The 26,274-nt window shown below is 52.3% G+C and overlaps 1 protein-coding gene across 1 annotated transcript in view; it reads right to left on the reverse strand.

The window, feature by feature from the left end:
• The window catches only part of WDFY4 (WDFY family member 4), a 243,414-nt gene that overhangs the window by 106,480 nt on the left and 110,660 nt on the right, over positions 1–26,274 (reverse strand). The window contains exons 36-38 of the mRNA XM_062214495.1: positions 24,928–25,046; positions 21,149–21,334; positions 18,623–18,759 (exon numbers count right to left, since the gene is read on the reverse strand). Coding sequence (XP_062070479.1) covers positions 18,623–18,759; positions 21,149–21,334; positions 24,928–25,046 — 442 coding nt within the window. The remainder of the gene's footprint in view (positions 1–18,622; positions 18,760–21,148; positions 21,335–24,927; positions 25,047–26,274) is intronic.

Consider the following 26,274-nt stretch of genomic DNA (forward strand, 5'->3'; position numbering starts at 1 on the left):
GCATTGCAGATGGGGTCGTGGTGGTGCGTGGAGCAGGAGATGGTGTGTGTGGGGGAGGGGACTTGCTATGTGTCTTCCACGCCAGGCTGAAAGATCTGCCTTTGTATACGAGTTCTTAGTGGACACCTGGTTTTAGTTAAATAATAGTAGCAATTAATGGGGAAAACGATATAACACGCCTTCTGCCTGCTGGTAAGTCATGTGCAATACGCCCCTGCCTGCGCCTAGGACGGCAGCCATGGGCTATGCCGAAGAGACACCACGCGCCAGGGCACAGAACAGCCTGGGTTGGCCTCAAGCCACGGCCGTGGTCCGGGGGTCTTTGTGGGGAACATGGATTAGGCTGACTCAGGCCAGGAAGCACTCTTTGCTCTCCGAGTGCCCAGATAATTGCACTTTTCTCCACCGCGGAGACACAGTGCCTGGCTCCTTAATAGACGTCAACAACGCCAGAGTAATAATCATATTTCCAGCCATAATGACAAGCAACTGGGGCTCCGAGTGGGTAGGGAGGGACCAGACCACCACAGCGCAATTCATCTCTTGTTAAATTCACTCACATATTAATTTCTAAGATGAACGGTGGCTTCCAATTTGTCTTTTTTGAACTGTGATGGCTTTATTAAATTCAATCGTCATGAGTACGTGCAGTATGACTACTGAAAAAAAAAAAAATAAACAGCCCGGAGCAGCAAAGGATGAGAGCGTTGAAGCTGCAGGTTCAGGGAAGCCAACCCCTCCTCTTTGCCACCCTGCAGGGGGCCAGGCCTGGGTGAGGCACAGACAGAGGAGGGGCTTCTCCACGCCTGTTCTGGATTTGATCTGTTTGTGTCTCCGGCAGCCTCCAGCTCATGGAGACCCCACCCCCTCAGGCAGGGGCAGGATGGTTGGGAATTACAGGCAGGGGGCTGGAGGAGAGATGGACAGGAGCATCTGCCCCAGGGACTTGGTAGCCGTGGACATGTCTCCCCCCAAACACGCACTGAGACGCCACGCAATCATGCATGGGACTGCGCTCCCCGCAAACCTGCACGCTGAAGTCCCCTGCCGCGGGGACCTCGCGATGCGACTGTCATTTGATGTCAGGCCAGTGAGGGAACGGACTGAGTGCAAACAAGGCCACCAAGGTGGGGCCCAAGGCAACACGACCGGTGTCCTTATAAGAAGAGATCAGGATGCAGACCCTGGAGTACACAGGGAGAAGACGGCCACCTGCAAGCCGAACAGAGAGGTCTCGAGAGGAGCCAGCTGCGCCGGCACCTGCAATGGGGCCTTCCCGCCTCCTGAGCTGTGGGACGGTGCCTGTCAGTCGTGGGAGCTCTCCTGCATGTGGCAGCCCGAGGAGACAAGTGCACCTGTGTTCACTCCAAATACCGCCCGGCGCTGAGGCAGCCGGACCCTGCCACTGGTGCTTTGTACAGAGACTGTGAATGGCAATGCAGTTGTTGGGAAGAATTCCTCCTTTAAGGACAGCCATAAGCCCGCCTCCACCAGGACCATCCTGCCTTGGGCCCGAATCTGAGGACTCTGAGGACAGCAGAGAGAGAGAGAGACAGAGAGAAAGGTCTTCCTTTTTCCATTGGTTCACCCCCCAAGTGGCCGCTATGGCCGGTGTGTTGCGGCCGGTGCGCTGCGCCGATCTGAAGCCAGGAGCCAGGTGCTTCCTCCTGGTCTCCCATGCGGGTGCAGGGCCCATGCACTTGGGCCATCCTCCACTGCCTTCCCGGGCCACAGCAGAGAGCTGGACTGGAAGAGGAGCAACAGGGACAGAATCCGGCGCCCTAATCGGGACTGGAACCTGGGGTGCTGGTGCCGCAGGTGGAGGATTAGCCTAGTGAGCCGCGGCACTGGCCAAAGAGGACAGCATTATCTTTAACCTGGGACCCACACCAGGAGCTTCCTGTGGGCCACCTGACTTCATGCCTGCCATCCAGGCTGCTGCCCACGCCTGCTCACCCTGGTGCTGTTGGGACCGGTGCACCTGCTGGGCCGAGTGAGGCACCCGGGTCACCGGGTCAACACTAACCTTTCTCTCTCCCTTAGGCTGGGCCCTCATCACTGCAGCCATTGTCAGTGAGCAATAGATGGACCTGGTTTCTCCCTAACAATGTCCCCAGGGCTTGCTCTGGCCGAGGCCTTGTGCTGGCTCTAGGGTCTTGAAAAGCAGCTAGGGTCACTTGCACACACACAGCGTCTTGCTCATGGTGAGAGGTCTGAGTGTATCCTAGACAGTGTGACAATCAGTGACAGCTTTTGATCGGGGTCACGACATCATTGGACCAGATCTTTTAACGCTCACAGTGGGGCTGACGCGAAGGCAGGGCAGGGCCAATCTGCTCGGCTCAGCCAGAGCCTGCCTCTTGTCAGAAACAGCAGGTGGAGGGCTGGCGCCGCGGCTCACTAGGCTAATCCTCCGCCTTGCGGCGCCGGCACACCGGGTTCTAGTCCCGGTCGGGGCACCGATCCTGTCCCAGTTGCCCCTCTTCCAGGCCAGCTCTCTGCTATGGCCCAGGAGTGCAGTGGAGGATGGTCCAAGTCCTTGGGCCCTGCACCCATGGGAGACCAGGAGAAGCACCTGGCTCCTGCCATTGGAACAGCGTGGTGCACCGGCCGCAGCGCGCCTACCGCGGCGGCCATTGGAAGGTGAACCAACGGCAAAAGGAAGACCTTTCTCTCTGTCTCTCACTGTCCACTCTGCCTGTCAAAAATTAAAAAAAAAAGAAAGAAAGAAACAGCAGGTGGACGAGGAATCAACACATGGAACCTTTTGCTTCCCACACCTGCCCCACGGTAGCAGCCGGAAAACTGCACCCCACGTGGGTGCTTGATGCTAAGTCCTTACATAGCCGCATATTTGCGGGGATTAACTTGCTTCTGCTAGGTTTTTCCCTATCTCATTGGAGTGCATGTATTCTCATCATAAAGGTCCCCTCGCACCTCCACAGAGTGAGTCTGGATATACTTAGATTTGTGACATCAAGTCAAAATAAACTGCAAAGGATGCTCTGGTGACTCCCAGCCACTGCCCCCTTGGTGTCGCTTGTCACTACCAGTCTGCCCCACTTCCGTCTGGCATTCCCTCCAAGTCCCTCCAAACCAGACTCAAGTGCTCCCTCTCTGGGGCCCTTGCTCTTACATTGTGAGTGGCCCACCTGTCTTGGAAGGAGCGCCCCACAGGTCAGGGACTGTGCCTTCTCCACTCAGGATTCCCCCAGGCTTTACCCCCGGCCAAGGCCTGGGATACGGTGGGAAATCGGTGGATAGGTGTGGGCTGTAGGACAGTCCGCTGTGGGGCAGGAGCAGGTGTTTGGCGGGTGAGCTGGGGGTCAGCGGAGACAGGGGCAGACGGAGTCGGAGATACAGACTCTGTACTTTCTGATGCCCTGGAGAACCTGGCCACTGGCTCGTGCCCACCTCCTCCTGCTCACTGACCTCTGTGCTCTGCCACGCTGCCTTCCATCTGTCTTCACTATCCAAGTTCAAGTTCACTTCCATCCCCGGCCTTTGGTCCTTGCTGGGGAACTCATCCCCCAGATGGTGGACAGCGGCTTCTTGCTCTCAGCCCACGACCACGTCCTCCAGGAAACCTCCTTGGTCTTTCTGACCCACAGCAGTCATGGGTCAGTGTCTAGCCGGCCCCTGTGTCCTTCAGACGACACACAGGATCATCTCCTCTATTCGTGTTGTCTGTCAGTGAGTCCCCCCTCGAACGGAGAGCAGGTGCCTCCTCTGTTTCATTCAAGTGTCACTTGAGCATGCGCGGCAGGTCCTGGCCGCGGAAGACAACGAATCAGGGTTGGTCTAACCCGTCCCCTGTTGGCCTGCACTGTTCATTTTACTCAAGGATCCCAGCTATGACCTTTCCCACTCCCAGTTATACCAGTAGACAAATTAGCACCCGAGGACTGGACTCGCATGCTCCCTCTGCCGCCTCCCCTCTCTCCTCTGCGTGCAATCTCGCTTTCCGGGCCAACGAGCCAAACGTTCATCAACGCCCATCCGCGCCGGCGGGGAGCAGAAAATTTCAGAACTTCCTGTTCTGAGACTTGGAGAGACTTTTTTTAATTAACCAAAATGGTTTCTCATAATAGATGGGTCCCAGGGCGAGGACGCGGCTGCGACTCACGCGACAGGCGCCTCGGCGGCCGGGCTGCCAGCGGGGCGCCTAGCGGGTTGTGCCTGGCAGCGGCGCCTCCGGGAGGGCCCCAGACGGAGTCTCGGCTCCACGACCATCTGCCGTGCCATCACCGAGGTAGTTGGGGACGCTTCTGTCTTTCGGAACGGCTGACACAGTTTTGGATTGATGAAGACGTTGGAATTTTAAATATTTAAATTTAGAAAAATCAGCAAAGGTGCGTTCCCTCCATCGGTCGTAATTTCTAGAAAGCGAACGCATTGCTTTGGCGAGGGGGTGACCCCTCCAATAGCCACATTCAGTGTTCAGAAGGCAGGCTTGCCTCGCACTAGGAAATCCAGTGTACACAAATGTGGACTCCTCGGTAATGACTGGGTAAACTTGCCCTTTCAAGCACGGGACTGTGTTCAGTTTTCAAAAACAATTTGAGCCAGGATCTGCATGCATCGCCACACCCTTGAATTCATCTCAAATCTGCTTTGATTCCCGGCTGCTCCTCTTCCAGGCCAGCTCTCTGCTGTGGCCCGGGAGTGCAGTGGAGGATGGCTCAAGTGCTTGGGCCCTGCACCCCATGGGAGACCAGGAGAAGCACCTAGCTCCTGGCTTCGGATCAGCACACTGCGCAGGCCACAGAGCGCCGGCCGTGGCGGTCATTGGAGGGTGAACCAATGGCAAAAAAGGAAGACCTTTCTCTCTCTCTCTCTCTCTCTCTCTCTCTCACTGTCCACTCTGCCTGTCAAAAAAAAAAAAAATCTGCTTTGATTTGCACACTCTTGATATACACACTCTTTCTTTCCCTGAACCCCACCCACTGGGACTCCTATAGGATGACACTGAACTAGGCAGAGAAACACCCACACTGTGCATGCTCCTGAAATACAGGGACTGTGTGTGACTCATCTCTATTCTCAAAAAGATATGCTGGGGCCAGCAGGTGGCATAGTGGGTTAGGCCACTGCCTGCAGCGGCACCAGTTCGAGACCCGACTGCTCCACTTCTGATCCAGCTCTCCACTGTGGCCTGGGAAAGCGGTAGAAGATGGCCCAAGTCCTTGGGTCCCTGCACTTGTGTGGGAGATCCGGAAGAAGCTCCTGGCTCCTGGCTTCAGATCAGCGTAGCTCCGCCTGTTGTGGCCAATTGGGGAGTGAACCAGTGAATGGAAGATCTCTCTCTCTCTCTCTCTCTCCCCCCCCCCCCCGCCTCTCCTTCTCTCTGTGTGTAACTCTGACTTTTAAATAAATAAATAAATCTTAAAGAAAAAGAAAAGAAACATTACATCTCTAAAGTCGTGCGTTGCCGAGTTGCATAGCAGACAGTGTTCATATACAGTAAATTATGGTGAGTGGAGTGGCAGGCTTGGACCTCGAGCCACCTGCAACATTCCTCAGTGACAGCATCGTTTATAAGAACCAACAGAGGGGCTGGCACGGCCGTGCGGCAGGTTAAGCTGTGGCGTGCAATGCCGGCATACCATACTGGAGTGCCGGGAAGAGTTCCGGCTGCTCTGCTTCCAATCCAGCCTCCTGCTAGTGCACCTGGAAAAGCAGTGGATAATGGCCCAACTACTTGGGCCCCTGACACCCATGTGGGAGACCTGGATGGAGTTCCCTGGCTCCTGGCGTTGGCCGGGCCCAACCCTAGCCATTGGGGTCATCTGTGGAGTCAAACAGCAGAGGGAAGCTCTCCCCCTTTCCACCCATCTTCTTCTCTGTTACTTTGTCTTTTAGACAAAGCAATCAATAAAATCTTTCAAAAGAAGCAAAAAACGAAATGAGCACCAGTCGCCTGATTTAATCATGAAATAGTAGAAGATAAAAGAGAACCAGCAACTAAGGACTAGGAGGAGGTGAGAAGATTCGATTTGTCCTTTCAGGTTGGCCTTTTCCGCTTGGGAGGAAGTCTCTGGAGCAGGCATCGGGCCTCTGTCTAGAAGGACTCTGCTAGGCAGGATGTAGATACGCTGCACCTCTCACAGGGCAGGGGCCGTGATCCCAGGGGGAGACCACGCCAGTGGCTTGCGGAACCCGTCTAAGCTTAGTGCCTGCCCTGGAGCGGGTTCTGACTGTCTACATCCTGCAGCCACAGGAAAACCATCATCAGCCCCATTTCTTCCAAGGACAAATGATCCAGAGAACACAGAGGGGGCTCTGGGCCATTCTCGGGCAGTGCAGCGCGTGGTGGGAGGCTGTGACGGAGCCAATGCTTGGTGACCCTTGCAGGACAGCTGTGCGACTCAGCAGACACAGGACTGCAAGAGCCACAGAGGCAGTGAGTTCCTGCTGTTGCTGATTCCTCATTAAATGTGTGGACTCGGCATTGCTAAGCCATGACACGGCACACCATGCTTTATGATGAATTGTAAGGGGTCGGCACTGTGGCGCTGCGGGTTAAGCCTGCAGTGCCAGCATCCCATATGGGCACCAGTTCAAGTCCCAGCTGTTCCACTTCCAATCCAGCTCCCTGCTAATGCTCCTGGGAAAGCAGAGGAAGACGGTCCAAATGCTTGGGCCCTTGCACCCATGTGGGAGACCCAAAAGAAGCTCCTGGCTTCAGCCTGGCCCAGCCCTGGCCATGTGGCCACTTGGGGAGTGAACCAGCAGATGGCAGATCCCTCTCTCTCTCTCTGTCTCTCCTTCTCCTTCTCTGTAACTGCCTTTCAAATAAATAAAAAAAATTTTTTTAAAAAGAAAGGTGAAATTTACAAGAAACAATCGAGAGGGAAATTCTGGTGGAGAAAGTACCCTGTGCTGGCTGAGGTAGGTGCTTGCTACCACCTTACAACAGAAACTTGCTGCTACCTGTGCAGCCCTTGGTCAGTTCAAGGACTTGCCTGCTGGCTACTGTCCTTCGTATGAGTTAGCAAAAGGAGCCTCCCTTGGATGGACAGAAGAGACCTGGGTGTCCTTCCAGTGGACACAGACTACAGAACGGCTCACGGCTCACTGCAGAGCTGGGACAGGCACCGGTCACTGCCATCTCAGTAGAGGCCGGGTCCTGGCTCTGGCCAGTGCCCTTGGCAGTGACCGCTATTAACTCTAGGCCAGCTGTCCTCATGTCCACCCTGGTTTGATGGCAATGACGATGCCCATGCACCCCAGGCGACAGGCAGGTGGTGCCAGGTCCTACATGGACCTTTTAAGGGGAGACGGGGTAGTCTCTCTTAGGCCTCTTAGTCTCTGTGTGCTTATCTGAGAGCTCCTGACAGGAACAGAGGGGCCTGGATCCAGTGTCAATCATCCCTGGGAAATAAGAGGCTGAGCGCAGAGGCTTCTCCGCCTCGTGTGGGTTGGGTGACATCTGCTCGGTGATCAGACAGCCCGGCCTCGTGGTGGGCAGAGGTGAGACAGAAGCTGTTGCGTGCCCTGAACTGTGTGTGTGTGTCTGCTTTAGCCACAGGCGGGCCCTGCAGGACCCAGCTGGGACACTGGACAGTGTGCCATCCATGTTTCTAGCACGTGTGTGGGGAACCGCGAGGCTTCAGGAAGGGTCCCAATCTGATGAGGTTTCTGCACTGAGTCCTACACACTGTGCCTGTTCCACTTATAACATTTCAATAGAAACCAAGGAGCTGCCCCCAAGAAAGCAAGAAAAACACGAACGTGCAACCTAGGAGAGCTGTGTGTGGGTTCTCTGTGCCCTGGCTAGCCAGGGGCACGTGTGCAACCTGCTCTCAGCAAAACACCGTTCATATTCCCCCCAAACGAACGACAGAAGGGATGCGTTGAAAGATTCGGGGGTGAGTACTTGGCTTTGCGGCTAAAGATGCCTGCGTCTTGTGCTGGACTGCTTGGGTTTGATTCCTGCCTCTGGCTCCTGACCCCAGCTTCCTACCAGCGCAGACCCTGGGAAGGCAGCAGTGTTGGCTCAAGTACCTGGGTTCCGAACACCCATACGGGAGACCTGGCTTGCATTCTTGGCTCCTGGTTTCAGCCATCTGGGGAATAAAAGAGTGGATGGGAGCTTGCTCTCTTTTTCTGTGTTTCTTTGACTCTCAAGTGAATACATACTTTCTTTTGGCAAGCAGAAAAAAATATTTGTCCTAAAATGCCTTTTAGAAAGTAAGCTTAGCTAGAGAATTTAAGACATGAGCTATGGACCACCCCTCCCCCCTTTTTTTCTAAGAAAATCTATCTGTTGCGATGCTTTTAAATGCAGAGGCCACGAACATATTCAATAAAATGGGCAAATAAAACAGCATGTAGCATAGTCATAGACGGATCACCTCCCCCCGGGTGTCACCTGGTAACCTTGCTATGACTCAAACACAAACAGCAGTGTGGCAAATGCAATGTACGCCACTAAGAGCAAAATGACCGCTTTTATGGAAGAAGGAAAAAAAAAAACCAAAACTCCATTGCTCTAAGCAGTTTTGAAATGAATATCTGATTCAAAACTTCCCCTGTGCATAGAATCACATGCTAATTTACATTTTAATTACTTCCTAAGAAATCAAAAGCATTTGTTGACAGTAGAACATAATGTCAACTTCACGGTGCACTGTTGGTGGATGCTTAATGAACTTAATTAGATAATTAGTGATGTTAATTATCCTTCTATTATGGAGATAAAGATGTCCTGAGAATGATGCACTTGGTAAAGGAAACATCATTTCAGGTGTCTGTGTTTGCTTTGTTCATTTGCATCTGTTTTCCAAACTCCTGTAAACAGGGACTGGGATGGATGAGTGATGTTTAAGACCTCATTAAAACGGAAGAAGAAAGGCCACTGTCTCCCATCACCCCCGAATGCCCCCACCCCTTCTCCTGGATACTAACCCTGTGCTGGCGACACAGCCGCTTTTACAAAACCTCTGATGGAAGGAACTAGCATCCCTGCTCAGGTCTGAGATGGATTTGTTCCAACAAACGTCTCCTCTCCTCACTGACATGACGAGCGTGTTTGCAGAATGGGACATGAGTGTAGTGTGTGCACGGGCATGTGTGTGTGTCTGCATACACGCTTGTGCATGTGTGTATGCATGTGCATCTGCATTCCCATGTGTGCATGCATGTGTTTCTGTGCATGTGTGTCTGCACACACGTGTGCCTTCTGTATGCAGGTGGATGGGTACCTTTATGTATATATGTGCATGAGTGTCTGTATACACATGTGTGCCCTCTGCGTGTGTGTATGTGTATCTATGCATGTGTGTCTGTATACACACGTGTGCCTTCTGCGTGTATGTGTATCTATGCATGTGTGTCTAAATGCACACGTGTGCCCTCTGCATGTGTGTATGTGTATCTATGCATGTGTGTCTGTATACACACGTGTGCCTTCTGCGTGTGTGTATGTGTATCTATGCATGTGTGTCTGTATACACACGTGTGCCCTCTGTGTGTGTGTATGTGTATCTATGCATGTGTGTCTGTATACACACATGTGCCCTCTGTGTGTGTGTATGTGTATCTATGCATGTGTGTCTGTATGCACACGTGTGCCCTCTGCGTATGTGTATGTGTATGTATGCCGGTGTGTCTGTATACACACGTGTGCCTTCTGCATATGTGTATGTGTATCTATGCATGTGTGTCTGTATGCACACGTGTGCCCTCTGCGTGTGTGTATGTGTATCTATGCATGTGTGTCTGTATGCACACGTGTGCCTTCTGCGTGTGTGTATGTGTATCTATGCTGGTGTGTCTGTATACACACGTGTGCCTTCTGCGTGTGTGTATGTGTATCTATGCATGTGTGTCTGTATGCACACGTGTGCCCTCTGCGTGTGTGTATGTGTATCTATGCATGTGTGTCTGTATGCACACGTGTGCCCTCTGCGTATGTGTATGTGTATCTATGCCAGTGTGTCTGTATACACACGTGTGCCTTCTGCATATGTGTATGTGTATCTATGCATGTGTGTCTGTATGTACATGTGTGCCCTCTGCATGCAGGTGCATGTGTATCTATGCATGTGTGTGCATGTGTGCCTGTATGTACACGTGTGCATTCTATATGCAGGTGCATGTGTATCTATGCATGTGTGTGCATGTGTGCCTGCACATGTGTGTCTTCTGCATGCATGTGCATGTGTGTATGCATGTGTGTATGTGTCTGTATGCACATGTGTGTCTTCTACATGTATGTGTGTATATCTTTATGTATGCATGTATACATGTGTGTCCATGCATGTGTCCATATGCACGCATGTGCCTTCTGTGTGCATGTGTGTGTGTGCATGTGTCATATGTGAGTGACTCAAGGGGAAAAGAGGAAAGAGAGGACTCTGGGTGACTGCCCAGACCACCAGGAGACAACCTAAATAGCTAATTCATCCGCTACCCCCTTCCCCAGGCCGGATGCCTATCTGCGACACCACAATGGCCTCTCTCCGCCCCCATCACGCTCACGCCGTGCCCCTGGGGGAAGTCATGCTCACACACACTGGGCTCAGCTGCCTGCCAGACTGAAGATGACAACACAAGATACCAGGGCTTCACTCTTAGTTCAAGTGAAAGAGGAAACTTCTGAGGCTTACAAACATAATATTGGACTCGGTTATCTTTCTCTTCCTTCCCTGCCCTCGAATCCTGGCATAACTCGCGCGCAACAGACGTCCTGTCTGCGAACGGCCCAGCCTGGCAGCACGGCGGAGAGCTCTGAGCCCAGGCCGGGGATGGTGCTGTTATCCAGAGGGTCGTTATGTCAGCAAGAGAATCAGAGGAGGCGAGTCTTAGCCTGAGCCCCCACGGGCAGGAAAAGCCGAGTCCTGCGGGACAGGGGGTGTCCGGGGCAGCACCCACGCGAGCAGAGCAGCTTTCCAAAGTGGCTTCCCCTGCTGCTGGACAGTTTTACTCCTCTAAGCGTCATTCCTACTTAACTACAGGGTCACAAGGTCTCTCCCACGGCCAAACACAATCGGGGTTTCCCAGGAGACAATGGTGTGGTTTTCGTACCAGGTCCACGCGTGCAGGTTGTCTGAGTGCCCCTTCCCATTGCCGAGCTCTCCACGACTCCTCTTCTCCTGGTGCACACAGCCAGGCCTTCCTCCTTAGCTGGCACGGCCGGCTGAGTCTGATCCCCAGACCTCACCCCTCCCAGGGCCTCGGCCCCTCCTGTGTCGTAACTTTCCCCTCGAGGTCAGGTTCGGTCACCAAACGCCTCTCTTAGCAGCGTTAAGAGCGTTTACTGGGCAGCCTGTTCTCTCTTGCCTACAGACATGATGCTGAATGTATCGTTCAGGAGGAACTATCCTGAATTTCCGATTTTAAGAATGTCCTGTGGCCTCTAAGCCACTCCAGCTTCAGCTTGTCCAACAGAGCGTCTCAGGGGAACTCTGACTTCCATCTTTCACGTGGTGGCTTGTCTCAGCCTTGGCTCTTCCCCTGTGTGCCACCAAGCCCCCTCCCCTCCATTGCCAAGCCCACTTGAAGAGCCACGGTCCCCTCCTGGGGCTCTCCTGACTCCTGAGCTTTTTATCCCATGGACGTGGACATCTGTGACTTGTACCTCAACTGCTGTCCACCCCACAGACCACAGAGGAGCCAAAGCATGAAGGTGGGAAGGGCTAGGTCCGTGCCTTCAGCCTCAGCGAGACTGCCAGCCCCTCCTCTGCAGGACACACACACAGAGACCAGGAACAGCCTGATGGCTCCCATGGCGACGCCGAAGCCTTCCGGTTCTTTTCCACAATGTGCACTGAGGTTTCATGATTTCTTCCAAGAGGAAAATAAGCATGTAGAAACAGTGCTGCGCGAAATGATGGGACATGTGGGATGCTGTCCCCAAATTATCCAGTGCACTGAGGGGAAATGGGTAGTGACAGAGCACGCTGAAGACTGGCCGGGAGCTGAACACTGTTGGAGGGGACTGATGGACAGGTGCATGGGGACTTATTCGGTTATTTATTTCTTTGCACGTTGGCGAATTTCCACAGTGGTGTATTTAAGAGCCAGTGGGTGAGGGGCTCGGAGTGGGTGATCAGAAATGCCATTTCCCTTACCAGCGACCCCAGCGAGGCTGCCTGCGACAGAACCATCACTGGGTTGTTGGGCTCAGGCAGCAATGTCGCCCCCTGCTGGGGACACGGCAGCTCTGGCGGGAGACACCGGGTCAGAGAAGCAGATCCACAGTCACCCTGCCAGTGCCCTGCCCTGCCTTTGAGATCCCCAAGGCCCACCACGGCAGGTCCGGCTGGTCTCAGAGGGGCTCCTGGACTGGTCTCAGAGGGTCTCCGTGGGGCAAACACACAACAATCTCCTGTCCTTGCCAGGGGAGAGGTGGACTAACTCCAACAAGTTTTTCCTGCTATGTTAGCAACTGCAGCGCCACTCTCAGGCTTCTGACGAACTCCTGCCCCCTCCTGCTAATTCTCACACTGCTGACTTCGCTGCACGAGCCCTGCACGAGCCCTGCACGAGCCATCCCGGCTCCCTAAGACATGGCACTAAAAACAGCACCTGCGAGCGTGCCCAGCCGCAGCCGAGAGCCGTGAGAACCCGCGGACCCAAGTCCTGGCCTTCCGTTATGGGAGTCTGTCTCCTCCCCGGGCACCCCAAGCTTTGCTCAGAGGCTGCTGTGTGGGTCTCCCAGCATCTCCTCACACGTGCGGCTGATCCCACAGGGGAAGTGGGGTGAAATCCAGCTCACGCTCTCTGGGACGCTGTGTGGGACCAGGATCTGCATCCACACCTTGTATGGACCAGAAGTGACTCTGAACCAATTCCCTTTCTGTGGCTCTTGCTCCTGTCCCAACCGGATCACACACCTTGGGTACCCCCCATTTCAAAGCTGGTAACTCTGTCCTTGCTAGTCTTCCGGAATGTGCTTGGGTCTTCTTGGAATGTTCTGGAACGTGTTTGGATTTTTTTTTTTTCTCATTTCCCCTCCTGCTGCTGCACACCCACTGTCTCCCACTTGAACGATGCTACAGCCCTCGGCCAGGTTGGCCCTGTAGCCTTCATGTTTAAATTGAGCTGCAGACAAGGAAGGTGCCATTGCTCCACAGAGACCCCCTCCCAGCACAGCCCATGATGCCACGTGCCCTGGCCTCTGTCCACCCACTCCGGAGCCGGTCTTGGACCTGCAGGGCTCCGTTCTCCCTGCCTGAGCCCCCTGCTCTGCCCGGGCTCTGCTCACTCACCCTCCCATCCTGGCATCCCAGCTCCAGGCATCACCACCTCCATACCCACATCCTACCCAGCTCCCAGCCCCCAGCTCCCTGGACCCATTTTCTGTTTGCTGATGTCTAAGAAAAATAAACAGATCATGATCTACTTTATATCTGGCAATAAATCTAGATGAGGCAAAGAGTTATAAAAATAATACAGAGAGTTCCTGTCTGTCACACACTTAGTTTCCCACCATGGTAACATCATATGTTGCTAGTGGTGTATCTGTCAAAACTAGGAAACCAACATTGGTTGTTCACATCATTCCAAGTAGTTCATTTATTGATTTTATTTGAAAAGCAGAGAGAGAGAGAGAATTCCACTGGTTTACTTTCCAAAGGCTTGTAATGTCCACAGCTGGGCCATGCTGAAGCCAGGAGCCAGAGGCTACGTCCAGGTTTTCCATGCAGATGGCAGGGACCTAACCACCTGCCCCACCCCCTGCTGCCTCCTAGGGTCTGCATTAGCAGGCAGCTGGAATCCAGAGTGGAGCTGGGACTTGAACATGAACACGCCGTTATGAGATGCAGCCATTCTAAGTGACACCTCCACTACTGGACCCAATGCCCACCCCTCAAACTGCTTTTAAATAAGGAAGTTGGGATTGATCAGGCCAGCAAGGTGGTGTCCACTGTGGTGGAGAGGAACGACCAGCCAGAGTATGGAGAGAGAGGGGACATGACGACGTGGCCTCCTGAACACCACGAGAGGGCCTTTGGTGGCCTCAAGCAAGCCCAAGCTCCCGCCTCTGTCCAACCCAGCATCTCCTCCACACCAGAGCCAGTGACTTCACAACCTGACCCTAGAAGGGAGTGTGAGAAGGTCAAGGGCAGAAGAAGGAGACATGGCATCTAGCAGGTCAGCCTTGGCTCCAGGTTCAGCCCACCTGCCACGAACTTGCACGCTTTGCACGGAACGTGAAGACGAGGAAGAGGAACTGCGAAGCCTTCGTCATGTGTCCGACTCCCAGGAACAATTTATCAGTGCTATAGAGCTGTCAGTCGCTGACATGATAAGGAATAACACCGGATGACTAATGTCTCCTCCAACATCAACCCCTTTAATTACAAGCCTCCTCTTTGCGGGAGAGAGACAGAAGAAGCAGAAACCCCAATTTCATGCACTTGTGCCTGAATAATGTCTCCATGCTGCTTTTTCCAGATGGCGACCTTCTCACTGGAGGCACTAATGATGTGGGCATATTTAGGGAAAAACCAATAACGGAGTCTTTAACCTTCAACAACCAAAAGCGTGTTGTACAAAATGTTCCTTGGGATACATTAGAAAATATCAATTACATTGCTCACTGAGGTGTAATCAGCTGTAATAATCAAAATTAATTTTTAAAAATAATTAAACAGACCCCAGGGCAAATAGTCGATGCTCTTATCCTATGACATCACGGCGCGCATATGTACCTGAGAAGCTGTGCCTTCTGTTAGCGACAAAGGCGCCTCGCGGAGATGAGTGGCGGATGCGGGGTCTGAAGGCTGGTGGGCTTCGTGTCAGCCAAAGGAGGGGGGAGCAGCCTGCAACTGCCTGGTTCTCTGAGCCTACTCGTATGTAAGGCCTCGTGCCCGGCCCGGAATGAGCCACCCGAAAAGAGCCCGGCTAAGCAACGGTCTGATTGTTTTGAAATTAACTTATCGTGGGGTGGGAGTTGACGGTAGCAGTGGAGATGCTAGTCGGGACGGCCCACGTCCACAGTGGAGCTGCCTGGGTCCCACACCTGCCTCTGGCTCCGGCTCCTGGCTCCAGCCTCCTGCTAAGGCAGACCCTGGGAGGCAGGGGTGATGGCTCAAGTGGTTAGGCTCCTGCCACCCACGTGGGAGACCTGGATGGAGTTCCCAGCTCACAATTTTGGTGCCAGCCCAGCACTGGTCACTGAGGGCATCTGGGGAGTGAACCGCTGGATAGGAACTTCCTCTCTCTCTCTCTCTCTCTCTCTCTCTCTCTCTCTCTCTCGCTTGCTCTCCTTCTCAAATACACAATTTAAAAAAAAAAGAAAGAAAATCAATAGCAAATACAAACTAATGTTTAAGATACTAATAATAATTTATCTTTTAGAACCTTCAAAAGATAATTTACACCCCAAGGAAGGACAAATGAGATCAGGTTGAAGAGAAAGTAGGGTCCAAGGAGAAGGCAGAACCCAGGGTGAGGGATTCTGTGGCAGTCACAAAAGCTGGGCTGTGCTTATCTCTCTCAGATTCCAAGTGTCTGGGTCCAAGAGAAAAACATCCTTGCTTGCCACATCTCTGCAGGTCGTGCATTGCCGTCCACACTCACAGCCAAAGCTCAGGAACACACCCCCCCTCCCCAGCCCTGCAACTGCCAGGAAGTAGCATGGCTCTGGGCGCCCCTGTCTGTCTCCATCCAGCCACACCCACCAGTGCTGCCCGGGAACACCCCAGCTCACACAGGCTTCGGCACCACTGCCCCAGTGTCTTCTCTACCTGGCCACTCTCCACAGCATCACGAGGCACCTGTTCTTCCTGAATCCTGCCCGTAGCCCCCACGCCCCTTGCCGGAGACAGCCTGGCTCATTTTCTTCACTGAGCATCCCAGCCCCTCGCCTGCACCCTCTCCCCTAGTCCGGCTCTGTTTCCTCCTTGCGACCAGCACCTCCACCATGAACAAACTCATTCTCAGCTTGCTGAGTGTCTTTGCCCCCACAGCCTTGTTCTCTGTCCCAAGCCCATGACTACAGCAGGGGACGGGGTACACACTCAACGGATGACACTTCCGCTGATTGGGAAGATGTTGGGTTCAGCAACCTGCCTCCGCCAAGGCCGGGGTGGGCTTGATAGTCTCCCTTGCAGATCTCTCAGTGGTAGAAGCACTTGGTATAGCCATGTGGCCCCAAACATGTAGTCAACCCAAGCGTCTCTCGCACAAGCTGTGTCTCCACTGATCTCCCCAGGATGCTCAGGCAGCTAGGCTGTGCCAGCGATGGGGAGGAGGGAGCCAGGGGCTGGAACAAGAGGCAGCACCCATGGCTGCAGGAGCTCCCACAGCAAGAATGAATGACTGTGACACCCAGCACCCTCATCAGCCCTTCTTTAGCTCCCCAGCCAGGCTGACCTGACCCCTGGACCAGGGTTAACTTGGTCCAGGAGTACCAGTGCCAGGGAGCAGACAAGGGAAGAAGTGGACCGCTCCAGCCATCGATGGCATTGGTCATTGGGTACAAAGCAGGAGGTCAGTTTGTGCCGTCGCCTGTGGGAGTGTCCCCCTGGGCAGAGAGCACTATAGGGGAAGGTGGGATCTTCTGCACCCTCTTCTGTTTCTAAGGCGCAACAAGGCCTCCATCAGCTCTGGTGTAGGCGGCTGTAGGTCCAGGACCGGGGCCCTGAGAGGCTCTGTGCATTGCCCGGGGTCCTGCCTGGCAGTGCAGGGATGGGATGCTGCCTTCACTCTGACAGTGAACGGCTGCCAAGCCTCGCAATTGTTTTAGCTTTGGTTTCCACATCTAGGTAACAGGGCTGGGGGCAGACGTTTGGCCTGGTGGTTAAGATGCCCTGTCCCCTGTCAGGTACCTGGTTTTCAATTTACACAGCTCTGCCTCCTAATACAGTTCTTGTGTTCTTGTATTCTCCTAATACCTTCCTCCTAACACAGTTCTTGAGAGCAGTGGTGGCCCAATTCATTAGGATCCTGCCACCTATGTGGGAGACCTGAATTGAGTTCCTGGCTCCTGGCTCTCTGGCCTGGCCCAGGCCTGACTGTTACAGCCATTTGAGGAGTGAACCAGAGGATGGAAGATCTCTCTCTCTCTCTCTCTCTCTCTCTCTCTGTGCCTAAGTACACATGTATGCTTCTCATAATTAAAAAATGTGTACAGTTAATGACATTTCTAGTGAGACCACTCTAATACACCTGTTACAAAACATGGGTGAGTTACTCACTCATTCATTCATTCAATCAGTGAGTCTGTCAACAAACCTAACTGTGCAATGTCTTCACCAGGCCGACACACTGAGGGTACAGCCTGAATGGGCTGTGGGCTGTGCCCTCTGTTCCAGCCATGGAGACCCAGCCACCCCAGCCCAGCTCTCTTCTGGGTTTGATCTCTCTCTCTCCATGAGCCCGGAAGCCTGGGCTCCTGAGGTTTAGAAGGAAGAAAGGTTCCTCCGGCCCGGCCTCGGCAGCCACGGGCAGCCAGCCGTGAGCTTTCCTCCTCTCCCCAGCATCCGGTGGGGGTGGCGGCGCCTCCCTGCCAACCTCTGACCCCGGCAGACAGTGGGTTAGGTGGGCTTTGAGGCCCTCCTCGTTTTCCAAAGTCGCACAGGCTGAGAGCTGGGATTGTGCAAGACGCCGGTCAGCATCCTCACCACCTCCCCAAGGAGCCCCTCCCATCGTTATATTTGTCCCATTGTAGAAAGAAGGTGACCAAGACTCCTGTAAGTTGAGTACATTTCCCAAGGCCACGTCCAGTAAGGTCCCACGTCAGCCTGAAGATGTCCACGTCCCCAACACTGGAATCCATGGCTCACTGTGTTTTCCAACAGGAGCCTCGGCAACACACCTGTTCTCACGTGCTCCTGCAAGACCTTGCCCTGCCCCGCCCCCATAGGCAGGCGCAGTCCACTTCCCTGCCCTTGAACTCTACAGAACTTTATGCCTATCTCAGCCACAGTGACACTGTCTGGCTCCAGAGGCTAGGTCACAACAGATGATACAACCGCTGCCTGATTCTCTCTCTCTCTTTCTCTCTCTCTCTCTCCACATCGGCCCTGCCACCATATTATAAGGAAGCCCAGTGCACGCGCAGAGTCCATGTGTCCAAGTTCCAGCCAACAGCACCAGCTAAGGCCTCAGACCAAAGCCAGCAGCAACCACGAGCCATGAAAGCAACGGAGCTTCCGATGACCCCGGCCGAGGCCCCAGACATGGAAGAGCAGGGACACCCACCCCCCCACTGGGCTCCAAATTCCTTACAACAGCAACTGGCATTGCAGGGACCACCGAGTGTTAGGACGATGTGTGGCACGGCTTTGGAGAAACGGGTCAAAAAACCCCCAACGTCTCACCCCACACAGCCACAAGGTCCCCCCACTGCATCCACTGGGAATGGAGCAAGCTTATTCTTGCTCCCTCGGCACCTGCTGAGCAGAGGGACCGCACCCTCCGAGTACACCTGACTCCAAAGAAGAGCAGGGAAAACCGCACAGCACTGAGGGGAGTCCATATTCGCTGACGTCAAAGCCAGCCCAAGCCCTGGCTCTCCTACATGAGCTTCAACTGGGGGGCCCCACACACACACCCTTAAATATGCAGAGGAACATGGAACCACACCCAGAGACAGACAGACAGGAGACACGACTCCGGGGGTGTGAAGCAAACGCTTCTCTAAGGAAAACGCAGCCGGGCTCACCTCTGCCTTGCACTCCGGGTCCTTGGTCTGCCGCCCCGGCACCAGCCTCATGGCCGAAGACAGGCTTCCACTCCACTGAGCAACTCTGCTCGGCTGTGCAGCGTGCGAGCGGCTGGCCAGCAACTTCTTCTCAGACGCTGGGGGCAGAAGGCAAGGGCTGTTAGGAGGAGAAAGTTGTCAGGAGAGCACCCCGTGTCTCTACACCTGCCATCACCAAGGGAAGCGGCCTGGACCCCCAAGCTGACAGTGCCACCTTCCAACCCTCACGTGGCTCAGGGATGTGTTGGGGTCTTTGTGCGTGGCCAGGCTGGGCTTAAACCCCTGGCTCAGTGGCTCCTTACTTCCAGTGAGGTCATGGATGAGTTGGTTTCTCATCCTATAAAATGAGGATATTATACCTACACTTACTGAGATGTCGTTAAGATTCAATGAGCAGGTGTTTAAAGGACCTGGCGGGTGGAGAGTGCTAAAAATACATGGTTTGGGGGCCAGTGCTGTGGCGTAGCCGGTAGAGCCACCGCCTGCAGTGCTGGCATCCCATATGGGCGCTGGTTCGAGTCCCGGCTGCTCCACTTCCAATCCAGCTCTCTGCTGTGGCCTGGGAAAGCAGTGGAAGATGGCCCATGTGCTTGGGCCCCTGCACCCACATGGGAGACCCGGAAGAAGCTCCTGGCTCCTGGCTTCAGATCAGCACAGCTCTGGCTGTGGTGGGCCATTTGTGGAGTGAACCAGTGGATGGAAGGCCTCTCTCTCTCTCTCTCTCTCTTGTTCTGCCCCTACCTCTCTATAACGCTGCCTTTCAAATAAATAAATAAATCTTTAAAAAAAAAAAAACCTATTTTTTTGGCAGAGAATACCATACATAGGCTTTAAGGTCCATCTGATCCCTAGATTATACTACCTGTGCATGCAATTAAAAGATACATTCATTTTGATGTCAAACAATTTTGAAACCCATGCACAGTTTTCTCACAACCCATGTCTTCCGTGAACATGCTGGTGACCCCTCATGGGCGTAGAATTCAAAATTTGGGCCATCAAACCAGAATCATCTTTTAATTCCATTTCCCATGAATGCCTGGACCCTCTGATGTCCTACATTGCCACGCTTCTAGGCAAAATGAAATCTCACATTGTGACTCCAAGTTGTACACCTGCAAAGGAGCCTCACAAAGTGCAGGAATTAAGAGCAAACGTGCATCATCCGTGAGCTTTGGGAAGCCTCCTTGTTCGTATACATGTACTGCTGTGGTTTGAATGTGATGTCCCAAAGTCACATTGCAACTTAATCCTCACTGCGGTTTGCATTAAGAAGTGGGATCTCGGGGCTGGCGCTGTGGCATAGCAGGTTCAGTCTCTGCCTTCAGCACTGGCATCCCATGTGGGCACTGGTTTCTGTCCCGGCTGCTCCTCTTCCAATCCAGCTCCCTGCTAACGGCCTGGGAAAGCAGTGGAGAATGGCCCAAGTCCTTGGGCCTCTGCACCCATGTCTGAGACCTGGAAGAAGCTCCTGGCTCCTGGCTTTGGCCTGGGGAGTGAACCAGTGGCTGGAAGACCTCTCTCTCTCTCTCTGCCTCTCCCTCTCCCTCTGCCTCTAACTCTACCTCTTCAAATAAATAAACAAACAAGTGGGGTCTCCTGGGAGGTGACGAAGCCAGAAGAGCTCAACCCATGAATGGATCAACGTCCTACAAAAGGGCTGGGGGGAACTGGCTTAGTGCCTTTTTGCCTTCTACCTTGGAAGGAGAGAATGTCCTCCCTCTGCTCGCCCAGAGGACACAACAACAAGGCATCATCTTGGAAGCCGGCAGAGCCATCGCCAGACACCACGTCTGCTGGCACCTTATCTTGGGGATTTCTCAGGCTCCAGGACTGTGAGCAAAGGGATTTCTGCAATTTATAAATGGGCCAGCCTCTGGTGATCTGCGATGGCAGTACAAATGAATGGAGACACATAGGTAGACATATATATGTCGGGAATACAGTGAAAGCCAACTAGATAAAGGCTCTGCAGCATCGGACAGTGCGGAACAGTATACATGGAAACGGCTGAAAAACGTCAAACAAGCGTCTGAGCCATAATGGGAGGGCGATGACCTCCTTGGGGACAAAATCAACATCTGTTCCTGTAGCCACCCTGAGTAAGAGGAGCAGAAGGCCACAGAAACCTTGATAGCATGCCAGGGGCCTTGGGCTTGGGAGGATGAAGACTTTCACAGCATATTAGCATCCCCAGGATCGGTGAGCGTGGAGGTGGCAGGGAACCCCAAGCTCCCAAGGTCAGGTCAGAGTTTTGACACACAGAGCCCTTGCCCTAAGAAATTTCTAGGATCTACTTGTTTGGTTGGCACCTCCATCCCTCCTGCACCCAAGGTGCAATGCAGCCCTCATTCGTCATGAGGACGGACACATGTTTCAGGGCTGTCAATCCCACGTGGAGGGAATGACACATGGGGTCCCTTGGGGAAGTCTGGCTCCATGAGACCCAGGAGTTTCTGTCCCCCCGGGAGCTGAGCGGACAGAGACCTAAGTGATGCTGCCAGGCCTTCAGCATCGTCTCCTCCCAGAGTGGGGTGACCTCTTCCATCTTCACTTCGCTCTCGCTGGGCTTCACGGACAGATCGATCTTGAAGGCATCCTCCAGCGCCTGCCGCCTCTGTGCCACGAGCTGCTGCCAGAGCGTCCACACCGTCCTCTGGATGCTTTGCTGGACTGGCAGAGAGAGAGAGAGAGAGAGAGAGAGAGAGAGAGAGAGCGCATGGCACCATCAGGACGATGGCCTGAGCATCTTGGAGGGGACGCGCCGTGGCTGCTTTTCCCTGCACCCTTCTCATTTAATGCTATGAACATCAACCCAGCGTTGCAAGCTTCAGTCACGGGACTGACAACAATGTGACCAGTGTGCATGCAAGCTGATCTTTCCCCGCGGCCGACTGCATACCACCAAGTCCCGCCTGGCCTGGAAATCATGAATGATGGGCTCAGTGAGCCCCTTTTCCCGACCTCTCAATTCTACTGAGTAACAGAGTAGCCTAGTGGAAGCTCCCCAACACATCTCCATCCAGCCTGTCCTTCCATGGAAACTATGCACCAAACTCAAGACTACACCCAGGAACTTGGGACCCTTCCCTACACCTTGCTTTCCATCTCACTGCCCAGGGCTTGTTCACACATAGACCACAGACCCAGCAAAACAACTCTGCCTGCCGCAGCCCACGTGGATAATCTTGCAAACTGTGTTCAAGGGTCTCTGCTCTGGTATCAGCCCCTAGAGCTGCCCAGTCCAGCTCTCCCAGCATGAACACCCCTGCTGCCATCAACGTTGTGTCAGATCAACTTCAACATCATCACAAGCTTGTTCCCGAGCACTGGCTTTGGGCACGTCTCTGCTCAGTACCCAGAAGCCCTTGCGCCTACAGTCTCGTGACAGGAAGTCACAAAGTGAGCAACATGGTCTGGAAACCAAGGTGGCAGGTGGAGGGCCACAGTAGTTCTGCTTCCTCGATCAAGAGAAAGCACAACCTCTCAGACACACAGGACTGCCTGAGAGGTAGGGATATAATATTTTTGGTTACAAATTGCTGATCGCTTTAACTTGATCTGAGATTACGAACTACAAGAATAAACTCCAGGGTAATGCAAACCTAAACCACAATGAGATCTCCTTACCCCAGCAGATATGGCTAAAATCCAAAAGACAGGGAGCAACACTGCTGGTGAGGATGTGGAGAAAGGGGAACGCTTACACACTGCTGGTGGGAACGTAAGTCAGCACGGCCACGGTGCAAAACAGTGTGGAGGTTTCTTTAAAAACTAGAAGCAGACCGGCCATGTGATCCAGCAAGCCCACTGCTGGGCACATCCCCAAAAGCCAGGAACACAGTGTATCCAAGAGATACTGTGTTCTGCAGTGCTGCTCCCAACAGCCAAAATATGGAATCAACCAAGGCATCCCTCATCAGAAGAACAGATTAAAAAAGTGGTATATGGGCCGGCGCCGCGGCTCACTAGGCTAATCCTCCGCCTTGCGGCGCCGGCACACCGGGTTCTAGTCCCGGTTGCCCCTCTTCCAGGCCAGCTCTCTGCTGTGGCCAGGGAGTGCAGTGGAGGATGGCCCAAGTGTTTGGGCCCTGCACCCCATGGGAGACCAGGAGAAGCACCTGGCTCCTGCCATCGGATCAGCGCGGTGCGCCGGCCGCAGCGCGCCTACCACGGCGGCCATTGGAGGGTGAACCAATGGCAAAAGGAAGACCTTTCTCTCTGTCTCTCTCTCTCACTGTCCACTCTGCCTGTCAAAAAAAAAAAAAAAGTGGTATATGTATACAATGGAATGTGATTCAGCTATAAGAAAAAATGGAATTCTATCATTTGCATCTAAATGGATGCAACTAGAAGACCCATATGGAGTGAAATAAGCCAGACACAGAAAGACAAATACTGCATGTTTTCCTGTATTTGTGGGAGACAACATTTTTTAAACAAGGGGAAAAAAATCAAAAACAAAAAAAAGTAAAAGAAAGAAATGTGTGTGGGGGTATCTGTATTGCTGCAAGTATAGTTTTGTAAAACTTTGTTTTACACTTCTCTCTAACCAAGGGTTAAGAATGCTATAGTACTGTAGTCTTACTGATCTAGGGTTACTTTAAAATGTACTGTATATGGGTGAAACCATCATTTTCCCATTCAATCACTGTTTATAGCAGTTTTTCTATATACCCACTAAACTGGGGTCTTTTTGGTTTTCACTTCTTAAACCTCCTATGCAGTGAAGAATCAAGCTTTTTTACTATAATGTAATTTTTTTTTGACAGGCAGAGTGGACAGTAGAGAGAGACAGAGAGAAAGGTCTTCCTTTTTGCCGTTGGTTCACCCTCCAATGGCTGCCGCGGCCAGCGCGCTGCAGCCGGCGCACCGCGCTGATCCAATGGCAGGAGCCAGGTGCTTCTCCTGGTCTCCCATGGGGTGCAGGGCCCAAGCACTTGGGCCATCCTCCACTGCACTCCCAGGCCACAGCAGAGAGCTGGCCTGGAAGAGGGGCAACCGGGACAGGATCGGTGCCCCCACCGGGACTAGAACCCGGTGTGCCGGCGCCGCAAGGCGGAGGATTAGCCTATTGAGCCGCGGCGCCGGCCTATAATGTAATTTTAAACTATGTTATCTCAAAAGCTAAAAAAAAGGAAGAAAGAAAGGGAGAAGGAGGAGAGTGGGAGGGAGAGAAAGGGAGGAAGAGAGGAAGGGCATATTACTATATTCTTAGAATTGTATCTACAAACTACATTGAATCTGTGAGAAACTAGGAAAAAATAAATAATCTTTTAAAAAAGAATAAATTATGAAATTCTTATAGAAAGTTATGATTGGGCCGGAGTTATGGCATAGTAGAGCACAGGTTCAGATCCACTTCTGCTCCACTTCTGATCCAGCTCTCTGCTATGGCCTGGGAAAGCAGTAAAGGATGGCCCAAGTACTTGAGCCCCTGCACCCACGTGGGAGACTTGGAAACCTGGAAGAAGCTCCTGGCTCCTGGCTTTCGATAGGCCCAGCTCTGGCAGTTACAGCCATCTGGGGAGTGAACCAGTAGATGGAAGACCTCTCTCTCTCTCTCTCTCTCTCTCTCTCTCTCTCTCTGTCTCTCCCTCTGTCTGTAACTCTGCCTCATAAATAAATAAGCTTTTTTTTTAAAAAAAAGCAAGAAATGAGTTTGTCTCCTTCCCATTTCCTGAGGAACAACACTGAGAGGTAGTTGGTGTGTAGTTGGTGTATGCCAGGTGAGATGGCACACAGGTTTCAACTTACAATGAGTACCCAGGGTTTCAGTAAGTAGGCCAAGCTCCATCCAGCCATCTATCTGTCCACCCACCCACTCACTGATCCATCCATCTATCCACCCACCCACCCATCTATCCACCCACCCATCCATTCATCCATCCACCCACCCACCCATCTATCTAACTACTCACCTACACAACCACTCAACCAGCTATCCACCCATCCAACCACTCATTCATCCATCTGTCCACCCACCCACCCATCTCTAGTCACCATCCATCCAACCACTCATCCACTCATCCATCCATATTCCATGCCCAATATACAAAGATTGCTCCAGTGTGATTTCCTACCATATTAACTTGCTGTACTACTACATTATTCTGGGATTCCCTAGGTCTTTTTCCAGCCTTTGAATCTTTCCTTAACAGCATTTCCTTCTTATCTTGGGAAGAGTAAACTCAATAATACAACCCGAGCAGGTGCCAGTTTCCACCACCATCCCATGCCCCAAACAAACAACAAATTAAATGTACCATCACTGAAACTTGGGAAGTCTTCTCTTTTTCCTTTCACTTCTTCACTTGGGGAAAGGAAGACTTGATGATAAGGAGTCATTCTTGGCTTGGGTTCCAGTCCAAATCCTTCTGGATAACTAGTAGACAAGAGACTTTTCACTGTACCTCCAGTTTCTTTGGGGCCATTCCATGATTCTGTATTACAGATAACCACCCTCCAGACTCAACTGCATAACAATATGAAAAAATTCCCCCCATCCTATTAAAGCTTTACAACCACCTTGGGATACTGGAGCCCATTTTGCTACACAAAGAGATCTGAGGTGGGTCCGTCATTTCAAGAAAACAAACCAATCGGCATTTTGCTCTTTGGACCTTGCTTCACTAAAGACAGGGCCTAACTCTTAAAATACGGAAGAGAAAAGAAAATCTCCCCAAATTTAATCCTACATGGAAAATGAGTCTTTTTTTATCTCAAACGAAAAGGCAGGTCCTCCCTTGGGCCTCCCTGGGAGTTCAGACACATTAACTCCCGTGTCGCTGACATTCAGTGGGCAACTCTACAGGATTAAGGGGATGTTTTTTTCCAGTGGTTAAGCTTGTAATTTGTACGGAATAAATACGATCGAGACAAAAGACGTATCAAAGGGTGACATCCCATCAGCCTCTCTTCTCCACTCATCTCGACTCGATTCGTTTGAGATAACATTGCAAGCAAGCTGCCTGGGACACAGGCTAAACAGCTCTACTCCCAAATCCAAAATCCAAAAATGCTCCAAATTCCAACACTTTTTGAGCATTGACATGACAGCATATAGGGAAAATTCCACACCTGATCTCATGGGACGAGTCACAGCCAAAACACAGACACAAGAAAAGCATCATATAAAATCACCTCCCAGCTATAAGGTGGATATGAAGCAAAATGAATTTCATTTTTCAACCTGGGTCCTATATCTCATTATGCATATGCAAATATTCCTGTATCAGAAAACACGAGAAACCTGAAACATTTCTGGCCCTGAGCGTTTTGGACAAGGATGCTTAGCGTGTATAATCATTCTACTTTGCAGGAGCAGGGAGTGAACAGACACAGGGAGATACCACCTTTTTCAAAACTAGGACCACCAGACACAAAGATTTTCACTTAAATCGCCTTCTATCATTGTTGCATACCATATTGTGTATTTCTGTCCTGCAAATTAATTCTGGCTTGCACAATACAATATTGTAATTTATGAGACTACTTGCAAAACAGTGGAAATGTAGTTTAAAATGTGTTTATTTTGGTGCAAAAATAAGTTTGAAATCCATACAAAGATTTTTAAATAATACGCATTTCTCATGAATTTTTTAGATCTCTCA

The sequence above is a fragment of the Lepus europaeus genome, chromosome 17 (genome assembly GCF_033115175.1).
Source record: "Lepus europaeus isolate LE1 chromosome 17, mLepTim1.pri, whole genome shotgun sequence".
Lineage (NCBI taxonomy): Eukaryota > Metazoa > Chordata > Mammalia > Lagomorpha > Leporidae > Lepus > Lepus europaeus.